Source organism: Pocillopora damicornis, chromosome 3 (assembly GCF_964200805.1).
Source record: "Pocillopora damicornis chromosome 3, jaPocDami1.2, whole genome shotgun sequence".
Taxonomy (NCBI): domain Eukaryota; kingdom Metazoa; phylum Cnidaria; class Anthozoa; order Scleractinia; family Pocilloporidae; genus Pocillopora; species Pocillopora damicornis.
This window is the reverse complement of record NC_142672.1, coordinates 5,601,928-5,618,154: the sequence shown is the minus strand read 5'-3', so window position 1 is coordinate 5,618,154 and position 16,227 is coordinate 5,601,928. Positions and strand designations below refer to the sequence as shown.

General features: G+C 39.1%; 2 protein-coding genes across 5 annotated transcripts; both read right to left on the bottom strand.

The window, feature by feature from the left end:
* Positions 1–89: 89 nt before the first annotated feature.
* Positions 90–9,124, bottom strand: LOC113669059 (alanine aminotransferase 2). Of its 2 annotated transcripts, XM_089199942.1 has the most exons (13): positions 8,913–9,124; positions 7,234–8,410; positions 6,621–6,707; positions 5,605–5,713; positions 5,012–5,142; positions 4,134–4,253; positions 3,304–3,433; positions 2,997–3,210; positions 2,424–2,532; positions 1,734–1,799; positions 1,380–1,535; positions 879–997; positions 90–513 (listed from the first exon to the last, which is right to left on the bottom strand). In XM_089199942.1, the coding sequence occupies exons 2-13, from the start codon at positions 7,342–7,344 to the stop codon at positions 420–422; spliced, it is 1,446 nt and encodes a 481-aa protein (XP_089056068.1). In that variant the 5' UTR covers positions 7,345–8,410; positions 8,913–9,124; the 3' UTR covers positions 90–419. The 2 variants fall into 2 exon arrangements, 1 of the variants encoding a protein (XP_089056068.1); XR_016184891.1 differs by lacking the exon at positions 8,913–9,124 and having other exon boundaries at positions 1,734–1,947; positions 7,234–7,469.
* A 1,386-nt stretch (positions 9,125–10,510) lies between these two features.
* LOC113665074 (TNF receptor-associated factor 4-like) lies at positions 10,511–14,860 on the bottom strand. 3 transcript variants are annotated; one of them, XM_089199944.1, is made up of 7 exons: positions 14,444–14,858; positions 13,943–13,994; positions 13,377–13,481; positions 12,978–13,136; positions 12,693–12,773; positions 12,438–12,515; positions 10,511–11,356 (listed from the first exon to the last, which is right to left on the bottom strand). In XM_089199944.1, the coding sequence occupies exons 1-7, from the start codon at positions 14,716–14,718 to the stop codon at positions 10,757–10,759; spliced, it is 1,350 nt and encodes a 449-aa protein (XP_089056070.1). In that variant the 5' UTR covers positions 14,719–14,858; the 3' UTR covers positions 10,511–10,756. The 3 variants fall into 3 exon arrangements, with proteins under 3 accessions (XP_089056070.1, XP_089056069.1, XP_089056071.1); XM_089199943.1 differs by having other exon boundaries at positions 10,588–11,356; positions 12,978–13,169; positions 14,444–14,860; XM_089199945.1 differs by having other exon boundaries at positions 10,588–11,356; positions 12,978–13,169; positions 13,377–13,488; positions 13,795–13,994; positions 14,444–14,743.
* Positions 14,861–16,227: the final 1,367 nt, after the last annotated feature.

The window sequence follows — 16,227 nt, the reverse complement described above, 5'->3', positions numbered from 1 at the left end:
CTTCCTTCCCCCTTGAAAAATCATGTTATCCCCTTAAAAATCTTCCTCCCCCCCCCCCCCGCGATAAGAAAATAACTAGTTCCCCTAGGGGCTATAAAAGAATATCTTTATTTTGAACATACCATTACTTGCTGATTGGTTACAATTATAGCTTCGTGTTTTGCGCTTCGAAAATGGCGTCACGACTCCAGTCATCACTAGACGTGGTGGTTTCGGAACTTTCGGGACGCCTTCGGGAGCCTTTAGACACGACCGAGTTCTCTACGAAAACCGTCGTACTCTCAAGACTAGATTGCCCTTAGACTAAAGATTTTTCCCTATTAGATTAAAAACTATAATTCGCTTTTAATTTGAAGTTACTGAGAAGCTCACACAAGAAAAAAGTACAAACTCTTCAGAACACAGTTTGGTCTTCATTTTTAGTCTTCATACTGCGTCATAAAATCTTGATGAAAAGTTTTCAGTCTTTCAAACATAGGAATAAACTTGTCTTCTGAAGGAAGAATGGTAATTCTGTAAAAGATAATAATTAGAAAATAAATGGAGGGAAAGGTAAGTTTAAGTCCAATTTCAAAAGAAGAGTAAATTTTGACGCCGCAAGTAAGCCTGATAGTCCGTACGTGGCGCGCTATCGCGAAGTCTGGAAATATTTCCAGCAGGAAAAAAGCCATCGCTTATCAAACTGGGGGTGAGACAATCTGCATAAAAAAAGAAAGAAAAATGGAAAAAAAGTGGGAGAGCGGAACGTGCCCTAAAGGCCTGGCATAGGTTCTTGCCATTTTTGGCTGCTCCATTCCTCTATTGTCTCCGCTGACCAAGGGCTTCAACGGGCTGAATTTTTCGCTCAATCTGAAAACACAATACGCATCATATCTCACCGAAAGTAGTAATGATTACCGCTCCCGTTCATGTCAAAAGAGTGGCCTGGCACCAAATAGCTTCCTGTTTTCTCCAAAGCCCTCCAACAGTAGAACTCGTCCGGAGACATTCCTTGTGCCTAAAAGGGAAAAAGATAACTGGTTGTATAATCGGGAAGATAGAATCCAGATTCGATCGACTGGTAACAAGTTCAAGGTGATACTGCTTAGAAACAGGAAATGTACATAAGGAGCAAATCATGATCAGCGTCGGTCTATTTGAGGGTCATTCAAATACTCGATTACAATTTCTTGCTTTTTATCTTTGCGGCATTTCGAAGACCACCATTCATTATTTTGAACATTTTAATGCTTGATAATTTTCACGTTGATAGTAGACGTGCCACGCGCTGAAGTGATGTTGACATGCAATTCGAAGTTGCTCAAGAGGAAAGAAATTTTGACCCCTTTGGGTGTGTCTACACTTACGTGGGCATTCTTACTCAGAGCTTGTGATATTACCTTTGCTTCTTCAATAGCTTTTTTCGGCAGTGTGATCCTCGGAAACGCGTATACTGCTCCTCTTACTTCATTACATTTGACCCCATCCATAGAGTTGAGCATTTCTGTTGTCAACTGTGCCTTCTTCTTGTGAGAATCCAGTACAGTCTCTTTTTCCTTTGAAACGAACATAAATGATACATAATCAACAAAATTTTAGGTGTATAGCCAATTTGTTCTTCTGGCGCGACTTTTCATCCTGCGTGACGCCCAACACTTACGTTACTCGAGTTTCCTCAAGAACGCTTGTTAGTAAGAAGTTTAGTTTCTTTCGTCAAAAATTTATCGAATTAAAATGTAATTTTGAATGCTTACCTTTAAAAAGCGATCGTAGGATTCATCTCCTGGTTTAGGAGGGTTACAAATGAGCCCCATGATCACCTTGGAAAAGGAGAAGTTGGCTTAAACTCGAGGATATATAATGGTGGCGATGGAAGAAGGGAGCAGGAACGGTGAAACTTTCAATCAGCGAAACTTTCGAAGGGGGAGGGAGGGTGCTGAACGCAGAAGAAAATGGTCGTTGAAGTTTCTATGGAGGCCATTGGGAAAGTTATTGAGTAAAACGTCTTGGGGAGGGGGGCAGGACTGCATACTTTGACCTTAGCTCTCAAATATCAACCCCTTCCCCACCAATATCAATAAAAAACGTAAGTAAGATAATAATCATGCAAATGATTAGGTCACGGTAATCAGTTTTTTGATGATAACAGCTATGAGAAGAATAGTGGCAATAATAGTAATAATAATAATGATCATAACAATAATGATAGTAACAGCAATAGTAGTAAAATATTTTATTATGCGAGAACGCTAATTGAAAGTATTTTTTTCATCTCTGTCTATATATGTACCCAATTGGTTCTGATTAAAGGTCTTTTTTCCCTTTGCGACAACTGAGCGAGAATAATTTATTTTGGAACCACTGGCCTTTCTCTTAAGTTTTCAATTTCAGCCTTGATTTCGATATACCTTAATATGAATGCCGTTTTATTATCTTAATCGTACCTGCCCAACTGTTGAGGGGCAAGATCTTACACTGAGGTACATTTTGATACGAGCCTTGACTTTTTCACTTAATCCCACAAGCTCTATATATCCACCTCTGAGACCACATCTGAAAGAAATTATGTATTCAATGGCTTTAAAAAATCGAAATTAACAATATCACGCTTCATTATCCAGGATGGAGGTGACAATTACACTACAATTTTATGAAATATTATTGGCGATTTCTCCTTTGGTTGACAACTACTGGTCAAAATAGGGGGGGCATGGTGTTCTCTTGCCGTCCCTGTGAGCCCCTGGCTTCCCAACCGCCTCCAGGTGGGTGACATGACACTCTCCAGCAAATAAATCATTATTCGGTGGACAGAGTAGTTTATTTTGTGGACTTTTATTCGCTGAATTATTGTATGGATATTACCGCCCTTCAAGCTACTGGTTTACTTTTCGCTCAAGGTAACACGAGTTCCCCTGGTTTCATGTCAATTCAGGTCAACACTTTGTGGTCTATCTTAAGTCTTACATGAAGTAATTATAAACACAAACTTTTTGAGTATACCCATACTGTACACTTACTCTCCAGCATATCCCTTTGCACTGGAATGAAGCGAGATCAGTTGAAAGTTACTGTACTCTGCTCCCAAATTCCTCAGGACTTTCTTACACGAGTGAAACTTGACTCCATCGACATGAATATTGGCTTGATAGACTTCATCGGCGAATAACACTAACTTCTCTCGAGCGCAGAATCTGATGATTTCTTCAATGTTTTCATAAGTCAAAACCTGTCCTAAAAACAGAAAATTGAATTTGTAAGTGTCTTAACACTTTTTCTTTCCAGAATAAAAAAAGTTTTGAAATTTGTCAAATTTACAAAAGTTACCTGTTGGGTTTCCTGGATTAATCAATACAAGGGCTCTCGGGACGCAGTGCGGTCTGGCTTCCTCCAACACTCTTTTGAGTGTAGCTATGTTCAAAGCCCAGTTATTATCTTCATCAAGAGGGTAAAATATCTGGACAAAGCATTGAAAATGTGTTAAGTAATGAATCATGATGACATGTATCAGAAAGGTAAAGTTGTTGGAAGTCACCAATCACATTTTCGCAGAGATGTGACGTCACTACACTTTTGGCGGGAATGGAGCCCGGATGCAGCCGAGCCGCGGGCAACACAGCGCTTGCGAAAGTAGCCGTTTATGTAATTCAGATACCTGACATTTTACGAGGAAACCTGAAGAACTTGACAGACTGAAAGAAATTTCGGTGCCTTGGAAGGTTGGTCTCATTCATTTTGCATTTGATGTGTGTCAGTTTTTTGGTACTCTGTCAGAATTTCTATTACGTGTCCGTGTCAGTCATTCATGCTGGTAAATGAATTCATCGGTGTATTGAACTGAATCAGACTAAGCCAGTTGACACCAAATTGGTCATCAGAAAATTTTTTTAAAGCTTAAAGTTTTACTTGCGCCGTGTGAAGTTGCATATAGCAGGCGCATACTACAGCAGCACTTGTCTTTCCACGTATATTTCTGTTGTCTCTACTGAAAGAATTGAATTATTATCAGGTTTTGCATGTATAGGTGTTTTTTCTCTTTTTTTTTTCTTTGTACGGTACATCGGTCGTACACGTCAAAAGGACGCTAGAAGCTTTCAAACACCATTTGTATGCAGTTCTACCCGAAAAATAACTAAACGTTCTGTTGTGGTCATTACCTGATAAGAGTTGTGTTGTAGTAGTCTAGCTTGGTACATACTGAAGCCTGGTGTAGGAATCATCACTCCAGCACGACCTGTTACTTCATGAGTCTCAATTTGAACTATTCCCAACATAACCTGGGGAAAATTATTTAAAATTGTATCATGCTCTTAAAGGACTTTCAATGAACAGTATACTTCCTTAATTGTGTTGAACTTGCTCGAGAAAAACCTGGTAGGAAACGTCTTTAGATGAGGTAAACTAAGTATACAGACATCGAACTCGCGTGGGGAAAATTAATCTCTCATTTATAGGATCGAGTAATAATCAGTAGTTATATAGCAAGACCTAACCGACAAATAAAGGCACGACAATCAATTTCTCGAAAATCAGTGGTTTTTTCTATACAACACGTAATTTCGTGAAAATTATCCGTATCTTGGTATTGGTAACAACCAACACGAAACTGAATTACATTTGAGAAAATTCACTAACCGGTTCAAGATTTCACTACTCTGAAGGGGAGGGACTTCTTTCATTGACCTAAACGGGGTTTCGCCGCCAAACAGGGTATGGCCTTTGAGGTCTTGAGTGTTTAAGGGTAGAAAATCTTGCCATTTAGTTTGGACAGGATGTGTCTTTGAACTGGAAACCTCTGAGGACCTCTGAGGGGTGTGACAGTTGTCTTCAAAGCACGATATAGATGTGTGGTAGTACGAATTTTCTTAAATCCTATTCTAAAATGTCTGTCTCAATATGGTTTACGTGGGTCCGATAATAGAAGTACGACAATTGACCCAGTTGTTTGTTATTAACAGACCCCGGAATATTTAATCAAGGTCGGGGTTTACCCCACCCAAAATCCTTTGAAGTGTCTACTGGGTATTTCACTTACTTCAAGTCCCTCGGCCCCTCCATCAGTGAGATATATATCACTGGATACTGCTGGATGGCCATCTCTCTGAGAGATGAAATTGGCGATGTCTTCACGTACGACAGTGATCCCCTGAGTTGAAGTATAACTACCTGTAAAAGAATGAAAGTGTTTCTGCTATAAATTTGAAATTTATTAAGTTCGGGAACAAGGGCTTACCCAGAAAATTTACAAATATAGGGAGGCGGAGAAATCTTGGCCACAATGCAAGCCCCGTCTTAAGTCCCGCCCTCCATTGGAGGAGAAACCAGGGTGGTATTTGCTGCGAGTAATCAACTAGGAACACTCACTCTGTTGTTTGTAGAGGTGTATAATATTTCACTGCTGTCGAATTCCGTGAGTAGCTTTGGAACGAAGTGCATGAATTGTATAATATGACATGCCACACTAAAAAATGGGTGTCGGGCATGTTGTGCTCCTATATCTTATTTGGTGGAATGATACAAAGGTGAGGATACATGCGGGGTGCTACCTCTAATATGCCAGCCAAACATACAGGAGAGGACCTATTCCTGTTTCCTCCACTATAATTAGAAAACCCTAATTCGTATTACCTATAGTCTGTCCTATCATGTCATCAAGAATTCTTTTCGCCCTTCTTTTGGCATCTTGTGGAAAACGGTCATCATTTTGAAGGTCAGGACACAAAAGAAGTGCCAAAACCTGTGTAAGAATAACACAGTTGAGGCTTGCAGTCATGGCTTTATTTGATTTTCAATCCGCGAGTCAAATGAAATTTATTTCATGATTTAATTTTTTTTTTTTTATTATTCTTCCACGGAAACAAGAACCCTTTAAAACTTGACTCACTACCTACGTGTGGCTTGGTAGCTCAGTTGATAGTAGCGCCTAACCAGCATCAGGTAGGTCTGGGTTCGAATCCCATCTAAGCCGGATTTTTTTTCAGGCTTCATTTCTGCAGTTGCTTAACGGGTCAGTTTTATTTGTGGTTGGTCTGCCTAAATCTGTTTATTTGATTTATCCTCTATTTCAACCACATGGGTAATTCGTGTTGCGGTTGTTTCGCTACAAAGCCGTTTGACTCAATGTCGTGGCCAACTCATAATTCTCTGTATTTGTCGATCCAGCTGTCCAAATATTCTTCTCTGGTAAACTATTCGATCGTTCCCCCTAAAGAAACTCAGCAATTCAGTTAATTCGTTAGTCCACGAGCTACGCAGTTGTGAAGTTAATTCACCTATCTGTCAGTCAGCTTAAAACAGTGAGTCACTGTCATCGTCAATCTGTCAGTTATTGTAAGACAGTGAGTCATTGTAAATGACTGTCAATCATTGTCAGCTTGTCGGTTTAAGTCAGTCAACCGTCGTCACTTAGCCAGTCATTTTCTGTCACTGAGTCGGAGTCAGTTTCTCAGTTACCCAGACGGAGAAAATCAATCATTACCTGTATGACAGTCATGGTTAGTCAGTCTGTCTGTGACATTAACTTATTATGTCAGTCGGTTTTCCGGTATGAGTCAGCCAATCGTTCTGAGTCAGTCAGTCAGCCAGGCAGTTGTTCCTTATTCATCAATAATTCATAAGAATATACAGAGTTTTTCACATATCACCTGTCTAAAAAAAGTAATAGGTGGTTGTCCCATTCCCTGTGGATTTCCATAGTGTAATAGAACTTCGGAAAATGGCTTCTTCGCTCCCTGGCAAAGCGAACATGAGAGAAAATAACCAGAATTTAAAAATATCTAGAAAAAGTTTAAGTAGTCCATACACTTTGCAACTATCAGGAAAATGGCTTCTTCGCTCCCTGGCAAAGCGAACATGAGAGAAAATAACCAGAATTTAAAAATATCTAGAAAAAGTTTAAGTAGCCCATACACTTCGCAACTATCAGGAAAAGTTCGCTGAGACAATTGTTCCAAGTTTCAGCTTGTTTCCTCAGGGCAAAGCATGCGTTATTGATATCTTGCTGTAACTCGCCACGCCTGAGTGCCCAAGCACGCAAAGCTGCCACGAAGTAATCTTATTCTCACAGATGAACCGTGATATTCTTTACAAATTGAAATGCCCTTTACGGCCGAAACTTTCGCACCATAGTGTGTTGCTGAGATTTCTGTGTCTACATTCCAAGTATCCATCCAAATTTTTCAAATCCATGATTATCACTAGTACATACTATACTTGTACATATAGTATATATATATAACATGGTATAACTTTCCTTACGTGTTTAAGCTCTTGTTGAATTTCATATGAACGACTTTCCAGCCATCCTCGTACTCTATAGTTCACTCTCTTGAACGCCGGGTTAATGCTTTCTTCAGTGAGAATCTCCATGTAAAGGACATACAAAAGTAAATGGTAACAATCGCTATGGATAAACGATGCGACGCCAATTAATTCGGGAGTGAAATAACATCACGGGGCTGTCCTGGTGTACCGGTACACAATCGATATTATGTAAATTCGAGAGATTAGAAGGAGAAAAGAACAATTGATCAACTTTATGATCAATCCCACGTTGCCGAGTTGAAGCTGTCTGAACCAGCCTTCTCACTCTTGAAGTCATTCGTATTTCCGAGAAGACAACCTTTTTTATTTGTGTACAAACGACAGCTGTTAACAATAAGTGATTATCAATAAGTCTCTACAGTAAAATGCCTGGATTGTGAGGTCACGCGAGAGTGTGCAGATATACAATAACGTTGTTATAGAGCACTGAGCAATCAAATGAGCTAAGAAGATTATGTCACGTTGGAATCCTCGTCACGACACAAGACCAGCAGGACGATAATGTGATGCAATCCTTTCCTGCCATTTTATGCATGCGTCGAGTTATGCGAAAATAAATTTAAAATAAATGTACAGTCAAGGGAGAATTAAAATAAAGATATCACGGCTAAATAATTTCTAATCCTGCCGCTCTGACAACGATTTGATGACCAGGCTTATATCTGAATATCTAATTATCTTGTCACGAACAACTTGCGGGCAATGCGATGACTCCGCCATAGGGTCAAAATATGGAAATTGGAGGCCACGAAGCTAAAAAATGATGCTCGCAAATTCGTCTTCTTGTATCCTCTCTCGCCCTAAGGAACGTGAGGAAACTAAATCCTAGGGCAGAGGGTTCATGCTACTCCAACTGAACTGTTTTTACCTAAGAGACCAGGGAAATCGAGGTTTCTGTTTAAGTCTAAGTCATTTAAGAAATAATCAAACTTCTGGGGCGGACGGAAAAGAGAAGCGAATTGGTTATCTTGCTCTGAAACCATGGAACCTCTGGGATAGTATTAGATTACGCTGACCAATCACAGTAATCATCGAAACTGTGACGCTGTTTCTTTGCAGTATTACGATGCTAGCGTCATTCTTGTGGAGCGTGGATAGTCGTCTAAGTCTCCTAAGAAAAATTACGCAATGAGTGGAGGGAGAGGTTTGTTGATTTACAGTTAATGTTTTTTAAGGCTTTTACAGATTGTTCAAAGAGTATTTGTCAAAATAGGGAATTTTGATCAATTACGTAACCGAAATGTCTTACCTAGTTTACTCTTTATCTTATAATCAACAGGTTTAAGTACCAATGACTGATTTATGGTCAGAATCTGATGAATTTTCGAAGATCTTCCGTCTTCAATGATCTCAGCAAGCTGAGCAGAGGCTTCACTAGGCTTTTCGGAGTGGAGAGAAACATGCAAATCACTTTATCTCAGGAGAATCATACAAATACTTGCTCGAACGAAAGTTTTAGAAGAAAACAAACGACCAAAAATGTGAGATCCCAAGGCAATCAAACAGCTACAGAGCTGAAATATGTTTTGCTTCCAATTATATCGAATAAGGAAGGTAGAGAAGCCTGCGTTAGGGCGTTGGAATATTCAAAGCAAACTGCAAAGAACACTTACCAGTGCCATTTCGTGCTTTATTTGGTAAGCGCGAGCATCGACCCATCCTCTGACATTATGGGCTCTCTGGAACACTGGATTGATGATTTTGTCAGTCAAGATTTCTCGTGTTGTCGTTTCCATCTGAAGTGGATGAGAATCCACGGAAATCTTTTCCATCAATTTAGCCTCAAACGGTGACTCGATTTAGCCCCTAGTATGTTTTCAGTCACGCAAAATTTGATGTAACATAATGCTTTAGGGAGCACCTAATGCAAATCCGCATCTTGCGTGACAAAAATTGAGTGTGCTCTTTTCGGCAAGGTGCTTTAGTCGGCATTTCCCCGAGGGTCGTACTGCGGTAGGCGCCCGTGCTCGAATAAGCGTCCTCCCCAAAAGAAGCGCCCATCCGCTCGGCCTTAACGTCAAACAAGCGCCCTCCCTCACTTCCTCAAAGTAGTAATCTGTTTCTATTGCCAATTTGTTTATAACTTTATAACCTTCAACTTCAGAATCGAAAAAGGAGAATTGTTTCTACCGTGTTCTAGTTATTTCTATCTCCACGCGCTTGCAGAGTTCCTAATCAGTGCACTCTTGGTGTTAATCTTGCTTTTTAATTAGGGACACTTCTTGCTTGAGTTCAAAGATTACTTATGCGAAAGATGACATAAAAAACTACTGTATAAAAAAGTGCAAAAAAAAACTGGTAAGTTCGGTTCATGTTCATTTTCATTGGTACTTCAGGGCGTTATCAGCAGACATAGACACGCGCTTCAAATGAAACTAGGCTACGATACATTTTTCGCCGGGAACAAACATTTTGTAAGGACTGTCACACAATTTCATTAAGAAATGTTCCCGTGGTCCTGTCCATTAGACCTCTCCCTGCAAAGGTTAAAATGCTTACATTGTCTTTGCTCAGTGTTATGAAAACTCTCAGCTTACTTTCATCTGTATTCCATTGAAAGGCTATTGTAATGGGGCGGACGCTGACATAAATCAAATCAAACTTAATCAACGCCGTGTCGGGGAAACGTCTTATATTAACGGAACCTCCAAGCGTCTATCAAACTCAACTGGTTTATTAATCACTTGAAAGCTCATAAAAACTGAAATACAATAAATCAAAATAGGCCATTACCATACAGTAAACGCTAATCGAAATATCCTTAAATCGAACACGCGGGGCGTGTGAATAGATAAATCAAAACAACACAAATATCTTAAGCGAAACAAAACTACCTTTGATTATACACGTTTCGGTTTATAAATACTAAAATAAACAAGGTGAAATACCTCTTTCCCCGTTCTTTTATTCTAGTATTTCGACAATCCTTCGATCTGGCCAGGCTTGCGACTAACACGTGTCTCGTGGCCGAATGAAATATAATGCCGACAATTCGGAGAGTATGTCACACAACCAAACAAAACAAGAGGGTATTGAACGTCATGCAAATCACAATTAAAAATAGCCTTCGTTACAGCTATAATTAAAGTCAGTGCTATCACTCAAGCTTTGGCTCTCACAATAAAAAAAACAAACAAACCTCGTGCTTCATGCGAACTAAAGGTCTCTCTCTCTCTCTCTCTCTCTCTCTCTCTCTCTCTCTCTATATATATATATATATATATATATATATATATATATATATATGTATATATAAAGGAAATCAAATTCATCACTGAGGGTACTTTTCACAGATACGTTTGATAGCGTTAACTCTTTTATATAGGATTAAGGACAGTAACCAATCAGTTCAGTCATTCCTTTGGTCGGACGAATCGGTCTGTCATGAATTTGAAGCCCGGCGGTGTTCTATGACACCATTTTCAACGTTCATGCCTGGTTTCCGTCGCTACCACTATCATGGGGTTTCAAGCCGCGACGTTTGTGATTTTCTTATACTCAGTGGTGGAGAATAGCTGGCATAAGGCAATTCCTCTACAACGATTTTCCGTACATCTGGTGACTTATGACAGGGGCTTGTTTTGACTCCATTTACGAACATTAGCTGAGGTGGTTGAAAGTTCTTGTGCTCTATGTCTGCCGTCGTCTTCTGATGTCGGCTGTTTTTCTCCTCAATCTTCCTTTCTAGCTGAAGGTACACTTCTTCTATCTTTGTTCCTTGGCTGGCGATTTTACAATTCATATCTGTAATCCATTGTTTTATCTGGAGTTTATTTTTCTTGAACATTTCTTCGATGGTCTTCGTTTGTTTGATGTTTTCCATCTCCAAGCGCTTCGTCTCCAAGGTCAAATCACGAATCTGCTCACGATGATCCTCCACTAACTGTGAGAGTTTCCGATTATTTTCTTCGCTGTCATGGAACTTTTGTTGGAACTCTGTCATTCCATTATGGCAAACTGACAGTTCAGTTTCCGCAGCCAATAGCGAAGAAAATGTCATCTCTAAATGATCCTCTACGCTTGCCTCTAAATGGTCGATGAGATGAACTCTTTTGTCCTACAAACAAACAAACAAACAAACAGGATTAATTACTTACTCGGATGGACATTAACAACTGTTTATAGATGCAAGATGCAGGCATTTATACGTTCACCGCAAGTCTCGGTGGAATGGAAAGAAACTCAGTATTCTTAAGACCTCCTAAACTGCGTTGATGGTAGTATGTATAGTTTGGTGGAGTTTTGTGAAGTAGGTGTGGTAGATGTAGTTTGGTGTAGTCTAGTGTAGTAGGTGTAACATCAAATGTAATTTTAGTATTTCAGGTAATGCTACCATTGTAAGTAATGTTAGAGTTATATGTTAAGTCAGTATTGTTAAAATGTAAGCACTGTTAACAATTAATCGATTATTAAAATATTTTGCAAAAGAAAAATGATGCAGAACGTTCAGTTTGTGTATCAAGATGTCCGCTCTTATTGAAGCAGGTAGCATAACATTTTCCTTGCCATATACATGTTAGCTATCTTGTCATGTAATCAACGAAATATGTTACTTTTCCTAGATGAAAATACTCATCATGTGAAAGCCTTCTTCATAACTGTTACCCAGCAGCATCAATTAACAATTTATAATAGTTGTACTGCCATGTGACAATATTCAGCTTACACCTATGTACAATTAGGCTTTAAAATTACCTATCACCCCCGGCTTTGGGAAGAGCTCTAACACTGTTATAAGTTATCAGATGAAGTATAGTTCCCCTTTACCCAAAGATTTTGTTATCGTTTGTGTCATTAATTGCCAAACGTATCTTTGCCTTTATCTCGTCCAATTTAATCTTGTATGACATTACTGGTGAGGTGAGTACAGATCTGCCAACACTCCTGTCCCATTCCTGACTTGGTAAGGAAGGGCAAGGGTATTGGTATATTGTGCTTAGCGCTTAACTCTGGAGTCTCGATTAAACCACATTGTCAAAGGCTAAAACTTTTTGCGTCACCAACTTGTCCGGTTGGGTGAATTTCTTTGCTTAATTCAAATTTTACGGGATGGTTACTATAATTAGTGGCAAACTTTTTGATGGGATGGGTATAAAAAAGGATCGAAGAAAATATCAATTTACAATTTCGTGACAAACCTGAAATGGGCAACCAGCCTTTGCATAGGGACAAGTCACCTCTGACATTAGGCATTTCTCTGAGAGATGACTTTGCAGCTGATTGAAACAAAAAAAGAATACCAAACGTTAAAGCGCTATATAAACGAGAACTCAAAAATTTATTTAGATACACTGCACACTCTGAACTTTTTTATGCAAATCTTCTGTCTTATCCAATGTACATCGACGGAGTAGCTTGTAGATCGTACAGCAGTCGGGTCAGAGACCATTTACCTCTTCCCTTGGTATTTCTTTCTTTCCACAGCTGTTTGGGCAGGTAAGAGGAAAGCGTCTGCAATAAACTTCCTCGTGTTGCTGAAGCAAAAAGAGATCGTCTGTCAGTTTAAACATTTTTTGGACTCTATATCAGTGTATTCCCAGTATACGTTGTTTTCTATTTTTTTCCATTTTGTTGAAACCATATATTCTCTCGAGATGGAGTTCAATATCTTAAATTGATGTAAACTCAAAAGGCAATTGTTAATGGATGATCTCTAAAATGCCAAGTCGTATACTTGCCTGTTTTTCCATAAAAGTGTATTCATCCTGGCAGTGAGCGCACTCTATGATTCTTTTGGGGCATGAGTCATTTTGATGCATTTCTAAATGTCGCCTTTGAACAAGAGCGTCGCAAGCCAAACAATTTTGATCTTCATAAGAACACTCCCCAATATGTTCCTGAAGTGAGAAGAAAACTTGTAGCTGGTTGACCTTTTAAAAAAAAAACATGTAGTCCTTTGATTTACAAATTCAATTTATTGACTCTTTCGGTCGCATAATCAGGCGTATATTTTGTTACTTTGTTCACCAGACGTAGCTAACTGTTGCAACATTCACAGGAGGTTTTCAATCCTATAAAACATATATCGTGATTTCCACCTTCAATCATTACTTAGAATAATCAAACTTTTATTTTACCTCTGCATGTCGCAACTGACCAACCCACAGACATCCTCTATCACTCTGTAAGCATCTAACTTCAAGGGATAACATTCCTCTGGCAAAGCCCTTGTCTGAAAAGACCTGTACGCTGCAGAAAGTTAGAGGTAAATCGATCAGAAGGTAAAATCTATGAAAGGCCATAAGAAAAGTTTTAAAAAGGCTTTTAAAACACCACAGAAGTATTACATCTAAGAAAGCATTGAGGAAGTAATTAACCTAGTTTCAAAGCAGTATCATGAAATTTTAAGGGTATTTCACAAACATGAATATAACACAGAAAAAGAGGAAAGCCTAGCCCTGATAGCTATTTACTGAACAGTGTTTGTGCCTCACTTTGAATTAAGTCGGCCAACAAAGTTGTATCGTTTACGAAAATCGAATATTAACAGCAAACCTTGCAATCACTTGCAATAGATGCAATTCCATAATCAAGTGTGGTCTGACGGCGTAGCTATCGATTAGTAAGCCGTGGGCTGTATTTCTTCGAGGACTGATGGAGTATGCGCCTTCTGGACATAAGAAGAAATAATTACTTCTCCTACCTTATTAATATTAATTATTTCCCGATCCTTTGGACAAACTGGATTACCGCTCCTGTAGATAACAAAGAAATACAATAAATATTGTCTAAAACACGATATTTATCTGTGTAATGATGAAAATTTACCTCGTTTGTTTTGTGATCTATCTTACCACACCAAACGTATGAATTACGCCCCTCTTATTGAACATCTGAGCTTAATAGTGCCATTTTAAGAACTACTTTGCTACATGATGAATTTAGATAGCGGAGATACGCGAAGTCAATCGCATTGTGAGCCAGCTATTACCCAGTAATTAGACAGGTTAGTGAGAATCCTTACGTCTTTTCGTGGATTTTCAGTTGCCACGACTTGTACTTCTTCGATGGCATATTGCATCATGCTTATCACCACGCGTGTTTACCGAAGTAAAGGAAATTGCTTACGTAAGCACAAAGGATCGAAGCTTTATTTCTGTCGCTGTAACTCTTTTTAACCTACACAACGCTTCGCACAGCTTACCCCAGAATCCCCTTCAGACATTCTCTACAAAGTCTATGGCCACATGACTCAATTTGAACGGGATCCTTCATAGGAAAAAGGCACACTGGACACTTCTGATCGTCATTTATCCCGTCCACAAATTCGTATTCGTAACCACCAAGACAGTTGTGAATTTCTCCATCTCCGCCTTGACCGCCTTCTAGGTTGGCGAAATTCGCTTCGACTTCACGGTCGTTTTCGTCAGCAGCTTCTTGAAAAGCGATCTCTAAATCTAAAGCCTCCTGGTCGTCCATTTCATCTAAGAGCTGAAACAGAAAGGCTGAAACGGGGACAACAAGGTTTCCTTATACAGAAATGAACCGTGGAACAGCCAATCATGTCGAAGAGAAAGTAATACGCTGTTCTAATCAAAATGCTTAGGTAAGCACTTTCACTTTACATTTCCGGTTCTATTTTTAAGCAAGGCTAAAAGAAAGGGGACAGAAAGGCTGAAACGGTGACAACAAGGTTTCCTTATACAAAAATGCACAGTGGAACAACCAATCATATCGGAGAGATAGTAATACGTTGTTCTGGTCAAAATGCAAAGAAAAGCACTTTCACTTTCCATTTCCGGTTCTGTTTTTAGGTATGCTGTATTCGAGAAACATCCAAGGGGTTTAAAAGATGAGAGTTATCAAATTTTTAAACTGGTTTAGAGGACTGTCAAAATAACCTTTGTTTAGAAGAAACTCCTAATAATAAATGTCATTCTGCCATGGTCGCTCTCGAACACCTATCATGTTGGAGAGAACAAAACTAGAAGAAGCTTAACGAAAGACATGAATGAAGAAAATTTTTTCGAACTTCAAAATAAGGACTTGAAATATTTATGCTTAATTTCTTTAAGCGCTATACACGAAATGTATTTTTTTTTTTGCGTAAATATTTTGCTTATCATAAGTACAAACCAATTCCGACAAAAACTGGACAAAATCTACTAATAAGTAAACAAAACTGTGATAAACTTGTCGATCATTTGCGTAACGAAACAAATAGACGAAACAAAAATTTGTCCCATGATTTTGTCGGGAAATTCTAATTTTGTCTGCAAGTGCAACTAAGGTCGCTAGTACGAAAAGGCCCTTAAGCCTTTTTACGCGCTAGCAGATAACTATAACTATTTTGTCATTAAAAAATTTTGTTTTGTTTCTTGCATCCCTATGAAAAATATCAAAACGGTCAAATTCCGTCAGCGCTTGATCTGCTCATAAGACCAACCAGCTGACATAGTTTTCCAAAGGATTCCACCTAGGCCTCCAATTTCAGGATTTATCCTGTGTCGTGCCTATGACACGAAATCCTTGTGTGCGTAGATATTCAGCCTATCATATGTACAAACGATTCCGATAGGGGAAAAATTCCAAAAAACCTAAACCTCGGTTTGTCCCGTGGACAGGTAACGTATTAGCGGGACTGTGAAAACTCTCAGTTGACAGTTACAAATCTCTCTGACATCTCTTGTAATTTTGTATCAGTCGGCGTTCGGTAGTTAGATAACGGCATATTATTGTTTTTTTAGAGGGCACGGTAACGAATCCTGCAATCTGATCGGTTCTTTACCCGGTCAGTATTTTCCTATCTCTGCCCACGGGCCACAGTAACGCTTTCTTGAGTCGCCGAGTACATCCCAAATTTCGTTGTCATTTTTTCATAAATATACCTCGTTTTGCCCGCTGGGCAGTATTTTTAAGCAAACACATCGGTCACTACCTCAAGCCGATAAATAACTTATGAATCCTCTCTTTTCTCTCTATCAAATC

What these genes read in the sequence shown, in the direction of transcription:
- LOC113669059 (XM_089199942.1), bottom strand. Translation starts at nt 7,344, where the DNA reads ATGGAGATTCTCACTGAAGAAAGCATTAACCCGGCGTTCAAGAGAGTG. An exon ending in TTCAACAAGAGCTTAAACAC is followed by an intron (nt 6,708 to 7,233) that starts GTAAGGAAAGTT and finishes TCGCTTTGCCAG; the next exon opens with GGAGCGAAGAAGCCATTTTC. An exon ending in GCAAAGGGATATGCTGGAGA is followed by an intron (nt 2,533 to 2,996) that starts GTAAGTGTACAG and finishes AATTTCTTTCAG; the next exon opens with ATGTGGTCTCAGAGGTGGAT.
- LOC113665074 (XM_089199943.1), bottom strand. Translation starts at nt 14,718, where the DNA reads ATGGACGACCAGGAGGCTTTAGATTTAGAGATCGCTTTTCAAGAAGCT. An exon ending in AAATAATTAATATTAATAAG is followed by an intron (nt 13,482 to 13,942) that starts GTAGGAGAAGTA and finishes TGCAGCGTACAG; the next exon opens with GTCTTTTCAGACAAGGGCTT. An exon ending in GTCAGTTGCGACATGCAGAG is followed by an intron (nt 13,170 to 13,376) that starts GTAAAATAAAAG and finishes TTTTTTTAAAAG; the next exon opens with GTCAACCAGCTACAAGTTTT.